Source organism: Hipposideros armiger, unplaced genomic scaffold, assembly GCF_001890085.2.
Source record: "Hipposideros armiger isolate ML-2016 unplaced genomic scaffold, ASM189008v1 scaffold_584, whole genome shotgun sequence".
Classification (NCBI taxonomy): Eukaryota; Metazoa; Chordata; class Mammalia; order Chiroptera; family Hipposideridae; genus Hipposideros; species Hipposideros armiger.
This window is the reverse complement of record NW_017731934.1, coordinates 893,382-905,470: the sequence shown is the minus strand read 5'-3', so window position 1 is coordinate 905,470 and position 12,089 is coordinate 893,382. Positions and strand designations below refer to the sequence as shown.

Sequence of the window (12,089 nt, the reverse complement as noted above, 5' to 3'; positions counted from 1 at the left end):
TTAAAAAAAAAGTTTAAAAATGTTATTTAGATATAATTCACATACAATAATATTCACCCTTTAAGTGTGTTCAATTCAATGGTTTTTAATGTATTCACAAAACTGTGCAACCATCATGGCCACTTAATTCCAGGTATTTTCATTAACCCAGAAAGAAAACCACTACCCATTCGCAGTCTTCATTCCTTTTTTATAGCTGAATAATATTCCACTGTGTGGATACACTACCTTTGGTTTAGCCACTCATCGGTTGATGGACATTTGGGTTGTTTTCACTTTTTGGCTGTTCTGAATAATTCTGCTATGAACACTCATAGATAAGTTTTGATATAAGCATATTTTTTCGATTCTCTTGGGTAAACACATAGGAGTGGAATTGCTGGGGCCTATGTTAACTCTGTGTTTAACATTTTGAGGAACCATCACACTGTTTTTCAAAGTGGCTGTACCATTTCACATTCCCATCAGCAATGTATAAGCGTTCCGATTTTTCTACATCCTTGGCAACACTTGTTATTGTCCATCTTTTTTATCATTAGCCATCCAGTGGGTGTGAAGTTCTATCTCACTGTGGTTTTGGTTTATATTGGGTCGTCAGGAAAGTCATGACGTATTTTTCTATGTTTTTCAATGCAAAAATGCATCATGACTTTCCCGACGACCCAATAGTTCCCTATGACTAGTGACTCAATTCCAAGCATATTTATTTGTGCTTATTGGCCATCTGTATATGTTCCTGGCTGACCAATTTTTGAGTCCTGTGGCCCACTGGGTTTTTACGTATCTAATATAATTTACACACTCTACCTACAAGTCCAGGTGTGAGAAGAATGTTTAAATGGATGCTGAAACTTGAAACTTAACATAATTTAAAATTCTCTCTGCTATGACTTTCAAAGGAATTATAATTGATTTTTAATAATTTAATTTAAAACTAGTATGTAAAAACTCCCCAAATATCCAGTTTATTAAAACACAAAACTCCTAGGTCCTACCTTTTTGACCACCGGTAGCAGGCTCTTCCATGACCACAGCAATTCAAACCTGGTATCCTGTGTCCCCCGGATCTTTTCATTATCATGCCTTCTCTGAAACGGACATCAAATCAACCGATCATCTTCAAATCTGCAACTCACTCTTAGCTGATACAGCCTTCTAACTGGGGACTAAATAAACGGTTACATCCTCAAATGACTTTCCTTCCTAACCTTTCCTTCTTCACTCTCAAATAGGTCAGTATCATATTTGCTAAGCTGAGTACTCTAGCAGCTAATCCTTGAAGCACTGTGGTCAAATGTAGACCTGTTGGCATTGGGGGCAGCATAATTCTATTGCGCATACTGCAGGACCTTTCAAATCCTGGCTTCTGGTTATAAATGCAGAGCATTCCCTCATCACTGTCAATAGCTTAAAAAAGACCCCATACAGTGCCTGCATGGGGATGGTTCAGCTGCTGTTGAGACCATAGGAGGTGCTCCCCCAGGAATCCCAAACCATTTCTATATCCTTTCACTTAACAATTCTAGGACCAAGCCATGCCAAAGAAAGTAAAGCAAAGCTACTAGCTTTGGAAAGAAAAAGATCTTGATTTTGAAAGATGTGAAAAGAAATAACAATAATAATGGCTAAACAAAAGACATATTTTAAAACAACTACTAACAATGATCTTTACTAAAAATGTTAATCTCTTTATAATATCAGGCTTTCATATTTTGAAGCAAAATAATCATTAAGTAAATTTCAGTCTTGTTAGATAACAAACATTTTACACAGTATTATTTTTAGTCAGGAAAATGAGTGATAAACAGCTAACTTTTATAAGTGATTACAAAGGACCTTGTATGTTTGATTAATTGAAATATAATTGACATATAACATTATATTAGTTTCAGGTATACAGCATATTGATTTGATATTTGTATATAAAGTGAAACAATCACCATAAATCTAGTTACCATCCATTGTGACACAGTTATGATTTTTTTTTCTTGTGATGAGAACTTTTAAGATCTACCCTCTTAGCAACTTTCAAATATACAGTATAATATGTTTGATTTTTTAATGCATTTTCCCAAACATCATATTTACTACCTGTATTAAACATTCCAACTGTTGGGTTAGAGGAAACCGGTGCTGTAAGCACATAAGAAAGAGGGTGGAACAGTTGCTATCATTGTTTAATGTAGCAAGATACTTTGTTTTGTATAAATAGATTGCCTCTGAGTTGCTCTGATTCTGTTGGGGAGAAAAGAAGCTAGCAATAAAACCAGGTGATTTCCACCATCATGGCATAAATCAAATGTTAGTGCTTATTAATTTTCACACTTCTCTTTAAAGATCCAACACTGGAACTTACATGCCCTTTGGTCCCAAATCATGGATGAAAGACAGCTGGCTTATAGCAAGGAATTCTGTCTGAAAAGAGGCCAAAAATCCATACTTTAAAAAGTCAGAAAAAAAAAAAAGGGAAATTCACGCATTCAAAAAAAACACATTCTCAGTATTGCTATGTGTAAACACATCTGGGGTACTCTACAGGCTACACAGATCAATAATAATGGTATTGCCTGGAAAGAGTATAGATTAGAAGTATATAATTAAAGCACAACCAAGAAAGTGATGTGTGCTCTAAGATAGAGAGACAAAATGCAGAAGGTCGTGGAGAAAGAATTGACTCTCCAACTGCATTTGCGTTGGTTTTTGTTGTTGGGGAAGGGGGATTGTGTGGCTTGGTGTACACACAAATAATAAAAGATTGTGTGAAGAGAGTAATGTTGTTGCCAGGTTTGGAAGATGGACTAGACTTGGCATGTGGCAATGGGAGATGAAGGGGGACATAGAACAGGAAAGGTTTTACAAGGTTAGTGGATGTACAGTCAGACTACAGTGAGTCAGATGAAGGAGAGTGATGGAAAATTAAATGGCAAAGTAGGTTGAGGGGAAAGTGGGGAGGTCTTTGAACATCAGGAGTACCAGAATAGTCTAATACAAACATAGTAAATTAAAACTAAATTAAATTATATCTAAGTATAATATAAAAGTAATTATATTTTTAGTGAGTATCAAGAGAATTTTTGGTACAGCATCACTATATAAATTATGAGAAGATTAAAAATAATAAATATTATAACACCATCCATAGCTAATATTTACTGAATGTTTAGTATCTGTTGTCCTTGTACTAAGCATTTTTCACATGTAATCTCAAACTTCTCTGAAATAGGTGCTATTTTTCATATTGTACAGAGGCTTAGAGCAGGGGTAGGCAAACTTTCTATGCAAAGAGACAGTAAATATTTTAGGCTTTGTGAATCATGTAGTTAAACTATTGTAGCATGAAAGCAGCCATAGATAATACATAAATGAATAAGCATGGCTATGTTCCATTAAAACTTTTATGCATACTAAAATATGAATTAAATGTAATTTTTATGTCACGAAATATTATTCTGCTTGTGATTTTTTTCACTATTTAAAAATGTAAAAACTATTCTCATCTCACAGACCATACAGGAACAGGCAGTGGGCTGGATTTGGTCTGTGGGCCATTGTTTACCAGTCTCTGGTTTAGAAAAGTTAAGTAAATTGTACAAGATGACAAAATTAGCAAGGAGTAGATTCAGAAGCAGGTCAGACCAGTGAGTATCCTCAAAACTAAGCTGTAAAAGTAAAAATTCATTCAACATTTATCTTACTCAAATTGAGCGACTTTAATTCTAGCTAGATGAGCACTAGATGAAAACGTGGAGGCACAGAGGGGAAAACCAACCAATGGCAAACCTAAAGTAATTCTTAGCATATGCAGAAGTTTTACCTCTTGTACTCTTTGAAACATCTATAGTTAGACATTATTTTCCTTCCAATTTACAGCTTTAAAAGCAGCCACAGTAAGCCCAGACCTGCCTATGGTCTTAGACCATGTTACTAACAGCCTTACTAGAAAAGTCAAAGACAAAACATATATGCTCCTGGCACCAGGAAGCAGAGAAGAGATCAGACATGGAAAACACTCCACGTCAACCAAGTTCTGTGGGAAGAACCATAACAGTTACATGTGAGAGTAGTTATACAGACAGAGTAACCACTTCCTAGCTGATATGATGACATCTCAGAGGAAACAGTATTTGACCTGGGCTTATAAATGGGACTAATAAAATGAAACAAAAGTTTTCCTTTCAACTTTTTATATGTGATTGGAAATACCTAATATTAACCTTGTGAAAAAAAATTACAAATCTCTCAGAGCTGTCAATCCTTATGAAGCCCAATTAAATGCTTGCATTTCTTTCTTAGGGTTATTTGAGGAAATATTTAAAATTCAAAAAGACTTAAATATCCCAAACCAAACATATTCTCACACTGAATTTTTTACAAAGATTTTAAAAGTCAAGGTCCTTACACTTCATTTCTTATATAAAATATGGTGATTCAGTACTATGCATTTTTTAAATCTGATTTGTGGAAATGCTTTCTAATTGGAAAATGTAGGAACATATATTAGAAGTGACACTGCAGACTTTGAGCCATTGAATCCAAAGTCTTTCAAAATCCTAAGCCACAGCTCTCATTTTATCTCTAGGGAACAGAAAGAAAATGTCAATCCTGGTTTACACTGGAAGAAATTACTACAGAGGTGTGACTAATTTCTGCAATGTCACAGAACAGTTGAATGGGAGACTAGGAAATAAAAAGCTAATATCGAAAAAAAACCACTTATCTAATATCTGGATATTTTCTTATTCAAATAGCTCTTTTCATCCAATAGTTGACAACAAATATTCTTTAAAATAATTCAGAAACCATAACTTTAGACTATCATAACAAAATTTCTAAGCATAAAGAATCTCATCTAAATTAAATATACATTAGCAATGCAGACAATTTAAAGTTGTACATTAATATGAAATTTTAAATTACCCTAATGGTTTAGTAAAGTTTGACTAAAGCAAGATTTCAAGAAAGAACTATCCTTATTATGGAGAAAAAGAAAAATCTCTGGCAATAAATATTCTAATATAGATTTATCCATATTAGATTGAAAGTAAATGTGGCAGGGTTAATTTATTGGGTTGTCGGAAAAGTCATGACATATTTTTTCTATGTTTCTCATTGCAAAAATGCATCATGACTTTTCTGACAACCCATTAGAAGCAAACATAAATAATACAATTTGAAGTTTAACAAAGATTGTGTTATCCAAACATTTCAGTGTATCTTCAGTATTAAGAATTCCATTCTCGACACTATTGATTATATTTCCCAAACTATCTTTCATATCCCCATGGCAATACTGTGGTCACCAATTTGTGCTTTCTAATCCCCTCACCTTCTCCCTCATCCCAACACCCCTCCCAACTAGCAACCATCAGTTTTTCCTCTATATCTGAGACTATTTCTGTTTACTTTTGTCCACCTGCAATGAAAGAAAGAAAGAAAGAAAGAAAGAAAGGAAGGAAGGAAGGAAGGAAGGAAGGAAGGAAGAAAGAAAGAAAGAAAAGAAAAGAAAAGAAAGAATTCCATTCTGCATTTTGGGCAGGTGATTTTCAGGAATAAGAATTTAATGATTACTTTAGATTGACAATATTCCATAGGGCTTATTAATCTCTTGAATAATGTACTAATGAGTACTTCCCTCCCCCACCCCCACCCCCCTGCTCCCCCAAGGAACTTGTGAAAAGTACAAATAAATTTTAAGGAAACAGGGAAGTAAAGGGTTCCTACTTCAAGGGACAAGCAAGAAACCCAGTAGGTAACAACAAGCCCTGGAAATTACTTGGCAATCACATACACACCACTTCTATCCCCCATCTTTAAATCAGAAGAAAAGGGGATTGTTCAGAGGCCCCCTTTATTCTTGAGGTAGCAAAAATTCAAGCAAGTGACCAAGTGGGAAATTCTCAGAAGCAAGAAGACAAGAAGGTGGGGTTGGGCAGTGCCCTTGTAGTAAGGGTAAGAGGTGGGCTCAACCACTCCAGGAAAGGTTGCCTTCTAGGTAAACAACACAGCTCCAGAGAAAACAGAAGACAGCAAATCTGTGGAGGAAACTGAGAGGCTGGACCAAGGCCTAGGGACATTCCCAACTCTAAGACTCAATCATGAGAATGACAACACTTCCCTTAATGTATAGATGCTGTTGTTTAAATCAGTACAGCTTTTCTCTGAAAAGGAAACACCATGTTCATCTTTATTAATCTTTACCCACTCTTCCCCTCAAGCTAAATTTATTCATCTTGTAAAGCAAGGGAGAGGTAAACTCAGTGTTATAGATCTGTGGGATGTTATCCTCGGATGCCTTACCTCCAAGAAGGTGATTTCAAGCTAATCCCCATCTTGAAGATGAGGAATCTGAGTGACAGGAATCAGATGGTTTAAGTTAGCAATATTATCCTATCAGCTTGGGGCCCTTCTTTTGGAAATTATGCATTTTGCTCCATAGATTTTAATTTTTAGTCTGGGAAAAAGTACACTTGTTGTTTCTAATGATTCCTCCTTTTAATTCCTTGGAAGATAAGCATTTTCCAGTTACTAGTGGGTTTGTACTACAGCCAACATCAATGCCATTCAGAGTATAAAAGGAATCCTGTTTGAGATTTTATATGTTATTATACAATTGAGTAAATATTTCTTTTTTAAAAAACATATTTATGCCTTAAGAAGATGTCAACTATATTTATCCCCATTTGACAAATGAGTCAAGACAACAGAATGAATTACCAATGATCTCAGAGGGAACTGCCTGATCTAAATCCACTGAAACACTAGGACACTTTGTTTTTCAGAAGCTCAGGGAGGAAAAAAGGCATAAAAACAAAGTTTTCAAACTCCTGGAGAAAAAGGAAATTCCTAATCCAACCAATGACCATATCAAGGAAGGAAAAAAGAGCTGTCCTTATCTAATTTCACTGAAATTTTATTGAAATTAGGGACATGATCCTATGTGACCCCTTGACCTTTAAGCCATGATCCTATTGGCCTAAGGACTCAAATTACTTTACAACAGGTTTAACACAAAAAAATTAATTAATTATATGTGATTATATAAAAATAACTTTCAATATGCTTTTTGCAGACAGGAGTTTTAATACTTCTCACAATTATCAAAAGAGACACGTATGCCTACCTAATTTCACAAATATGAGGCAGAGGCCTATAAGTCTAGTCTCTAGGCTGGATTACATTTAGTATGAAAGGGAAATAATGTTAGAGAATTAATATAGATCAAACTGTATCCTATGCTTGAATCACTTTGGAGAGTTTCACTGTTTGGAGGATTTATTTAAGCAGCCATCAAAAATGAGGAGTCACATATATGTATGACATACATACTCAGTCAATTATAACCAGGTTTTCCCTTTCAAAGGAAATGTTTAGAAGACCCTTTGGAATTTAAAATACAATATGAGTCAACTTTGGAAAGATTTTTATGATTGGAAAAGAAATTAAAATAAACATTTTAAAAATGTAAACATTCTTTAATCAACGTTAGAATCCAAAATGTGATAATGTACACAGAAAGAGAAGACTAAACTCAGAAAGTACTGTTCTAGAGCCAAAAGAAATAGTAAAAGTAAAATCACAGGCAGGCAGAAAAGTAAAAAAATGGAGAGACTTCCAGTAAGATGGCAGAATAGACAGACGCTGTGCCAACTGCCTCCCAAGATCACACCAAAATTACAAATAATTTATACAACATTCAACCTCAGAAGTCCCCTGAACACTAGATGAACTGAACCTCTAAATGAAGGCCACGTCGAGTCTGGTAGGAGAGGCAGAGACAAGAGAGGGCAAACCCCGTGAGGGACACCTCTGTGGTGGGGAGGCTTCTGCGGTTGGGGGCGAGACCCTCCGGCCCCACACCGCACTCACCAGCCCAGAGTTACTTTGCCGGGAAGAGGAGTTCTATGATAGCTGGCAGTAGAAATTAGTGAGGACTCTCTTTGCTCAACTCAGTGAGGCTGAGGGCGGCTAGAGAACCAGTGGAGCCAGCACACGGACTCGCTCACATGTGAACACTCAACCGGTCCCTGGTGGAGGGAGTAGCTGTGTGAGCGGGGCCCAGGAGCCTGCGGGGAAGGACTGAACTGAGTGCCTTTGGCACGGGAGCTGCAGGTTTGGGGACCATTGTTCCCCTGGTGTGGAGCATTCACACAAGCAGTGTACAAGAGGGCACCGTTTTTTCAGGGTCGGGCCCTCCCACAGAGGGTCAGGTCTGGGACCGCATTGGTCTGGTGGAATTGGCACAGGAGTGTGAGTGTGAATGTGAATGTGAGTGTGTGTGTGTGTGTGTGTGTGTGTGTGTGCGCGCGCGCACACACACATGCAACCTTGGATCCCCACCCTCCGCACTGCTTGAGCTGCGTAGCCAAGGAACCACCTGGCAGGCGCACTCTGGCTCCAACAGGCTGTTCATTGAGACGTGGGAGTGCACGAGCCACCTTGGGTCCCCACTCTCCGCACTGATCTGCTCTGTTTGATCTGCGAGTGGCTACTTGGGACAGGCTGAGACTGGGAGTTTTCATGGGAGTGCTGTGCTGCGAGCCGTGCACCTGCATGATCCAGCCAGGGCTTTCCTGGCGAGTTTGTGTGGGCTGGCTGCCAGTGCAGAAGTGCATGCTGCTCTGACTTGGTGGGGACCACTGACCACATCCTGTGGTGCTTTGGGGTCCTGCCATGCCCACCTAGAGCTATGTTGCCGGGGGCACCCTGAGCCCTTGGTGCCTGGCCCCTACCTCCGCTGGCCACAGAGGGTTTTTTGCAGCAGCAGACAGCCCACAACAACCTGTGAGGATTTTTGGTGGTGAGCATGGTTCTAGAGCACACAGCAGCTAATTGCGGGAAGCTCACTGCAAGACTGAGAGGGAGGCTGGCGCATGACATGTTGAGACCTTCCCCCCAACAGCTGGTGCTGAGTAGCCCAGAGTCTCTCTATTGCTGAGCAAGTGGTCTGCAGATTAAAGCAGGTGGAGAGTCCCCTGCCCCTTTTTTTTCCTTTTTTCTAGGCAATCTATCTAATACATCGAAGCAATCACAGAGCGACAGCCAGAATGAAGAAACAAAGAAATATGTCCCAAGTAAAAGATCAGAAGAAACCTCTAGAAATGGAACTAAATGAAACAGAGATATCCAACCTTACATAATTTAGAACACTGATGATAAGAATGTTTAAGGAACTTAGTACAGACATAAAGAAGGATAGAGAAAGCATAAAAAAAACAACCAGTTAAAACTAAAGAATATAATAACTGAAATGAAGAACACTTGAAGGAATCATCAGTAGAATAGATGAAGCAGAGGATTGAATCAGCAATTTAGAGAGAAAATAGCAGAAATCACCCAGTTGAACAACAAAAAGAAAAAAGAATAAAAAACAATGAAAATAGTTTAAGAGACCTGTGGGACAACATCAAGTTCAACAACATTTGCATCATAGGTATACCAGCAGGAGAAGAGAAGAAGCAAGGGATCGAGAATGTATTGAAGAAATAATGACTGAGAACTTCCCTACCCTGGTGAAGGAAATCGACATACAAGCCCAGGAAGTGCAGAGAGTTCCAAACAAGCTGAACTCAAACAGGTCCACACCAAGACACAGCATAGTAAAAATGGAAAGGTTAAAGACAAAGACAGAATCCTAAAAGCAGTAAGAGAAAGACGGCAGTTTTCATACAAAGGAACTCCTATAAGACTAACAACTAACTTTTCCACAGAAGGGAGTGGCAGGAAATATTCAAAGTGATGCAAAATAAAGGCCTACAACCAAGATTGCTCTACCCAGCACAGCTATCACTTAAAATCAAAGGAGAGATAAGAGGTTCTCAGAAAAGAATAAGCTTAAGGAATTCATAACCACCAATCTAGCATTGCAGGAAATGTTAACAGGGCTTTTTTAAACAGAAGAAAGGGGGAAAGAAGCTAACCCAGGAAGATCAGAAATACAAATAACAAAATGGCAATAAATATGCATAATAAATAAATACCAATAATCACTTTAAATGTGAATAGGCTAAATCAGCGGTTCTCAACCTGTGGGTCGCGACCCCTTTGGGGGTTGAACGACCCTTTCACAGGGGTTGCCTAAGACCATCGGAAAACAAAAAGATACTTACATTATGACTCATAACTAGCAAAATTACAGTTATAGAGTAGCAACGAAAATAATTTTATGGTTGGGGGTCACCACAACATGAGGAACTGTATTAAGGGGTCCCGGCATTAGGAAGGTTGAGAACCGCTGGGCTAAATGCTCCAATCAAAAGACATACAGTGGGGCCAGCCAAGTGGCGTGTTGGTTAAGAACTGGCTTGAGACGCCATCTCTGAGCAGCAGGGCCCCGGTTCAGATCCCACATGAGGGCCAGTGACGCTGCACTCTCTACAGCTAAGATGGTGAACAACAGCTCAACCTGGAGATGGGCTGCCATGGTGACAGTGTATGCTGCAGTGGGGCTGGCCAGCAACTGGCGTGCACTGCTGTGAGAGGCGGTTCAATGGCCGGTGAGAGACTGCCTCGCCAGAGAAGAGCGCAATGATGGTGCCAACTTGGGCCAGTGAAGCAACGTTCTCCACAACTAGGCTGAAGAACAAAAGGGCAGCAACTTGTCTGTTCCCCTTCCCCCAATTCCCCAGCATTGTTCCCATCCCCACAATTCCCCAATAAAAATCTTTTAAAAAAATAAATAAATAAATAAAAAATAAAGAAACAAGAACAATCTCAAATCAACAGACTATCTTTCACCTAAGGGAACTGGAAAAAGAACAGCAAAACAAGCCCAAAGGGAGTACAAGGAATGAAATAATAAAGACCAGAGCAGAAATAAATGAAATGAAATTGAAACTAAATATATATATATACACACACACACACACACACACACACACACACACACACACACACAAATGAGCAATGAAACCAAGAGCTGGTTTTTTAAAAGATAAACAAAATTGACAAACCCTTAGCTAGACTCATCAAGAAAAAGAGAGGACCCAAATTAATAAAATCAGAAATGAAAGAGGAAAAGTGACAACAGATACCATAGAAATATAGAAAATTGTAAGAAAATACTTCGAGCAACTATATGCCAACAAATTTGACAATCTGGAAGAGATGGATAAATTTCTAGAAGCATACAATCTACCAAGTCTGAACCAAGAAGAAACAAAAACTCTGAACAGACTGATTACTACCAAAGAAATTAAATCAGTAATCAGCAAGCTTCCACAAAAACAAAAGTCCTGGAACAGATGGCTTCATAGGTGAATTTTATAAAACATTCAAAAAAGAATTAATACCTATTCTCCTCAAACTATTTCAAAAAATACAGAAGGATGGAAGGCTCCCAAGCACATTTCATGAGGCCACTATTACTCTGATCCCAAAACCAGACAAAGATATTACAAAAAAAGAAAACTACAGGTGATAACCCTAATGAACACAGATGCAAAAATCCTCAACAAAATACTAGCAAACCGAATGCAGCATCACATTCAAAAGATCATACACCACGATCAAGTGGGATTCATTCCTGGTATGCAGTGTTGGTTCAATATCTGCAAATCAATTAACATAATACATCACATTAACAAAATGAAAAATAAAAATCATATGATCATATCAATAGCTGCAGAAAAAGCATTTGAAAAAATCCAGCAGCCATTTATGATAAAAACTCTTAGCAAAGTGGGAATACTGTGATCATGTCTCAACATAATAAAGGCCATATATGATAAGCCCACAGCAAACATCGTTCTCAATGGGGAAAGGCTAAAAGCTTTCCCCTTAAGATCAGAAACAAGACAAGGCTGCCCACTTTCGCCACTTCTATTCAACATAGTTCTGGAAGTTTAGTCACAGCAATCAGACAAGAAAATGAAATAAAAGGCATTTAAATTGGAAAGGAGGAAGTAAAATTGTCATTATATGCAGATGACATGATACTATATATAGAGAATCTAAATGACTCCACAAAAAAACTGTTAAAACTGATAAGTGAATTTAGTAAGGTAGCAGGATACAAAATTAATATTCAGAAATCAGTTGCATTTGTATACACCAATAATAAACTATCAGAAGAAGAAATCAGGAAATCAATC

General features: G+C 37.9%; 1 protein-coding gene across 1 annotated transcript in view; it reads right to left on the bottom strand.

Annotated features, from left to right (window-relative positions):
- Positions 1-12,089, bottom strand: part of PLD1 (phospholipase D1) — a 149,757-nt gene that overhangs the window by 97,141 nt on the left and 40,527 nt on the right. The window contains exons 5-6 of the mRNA XM_019624322.1: positions 2,357-2,415; positions 996-1,088 (exon numbers count right to left, since the gene is read on the bottom strand). Of these exons, the coding sequence (XP_019479867.1) occupies positions 996-1,088; positions 2,357-2,415 (152 nt within the window). The remainder of the gene's footprint in view (positions 1-995; positions 1,089-2,356; positions 2,416-12,089) is intronic.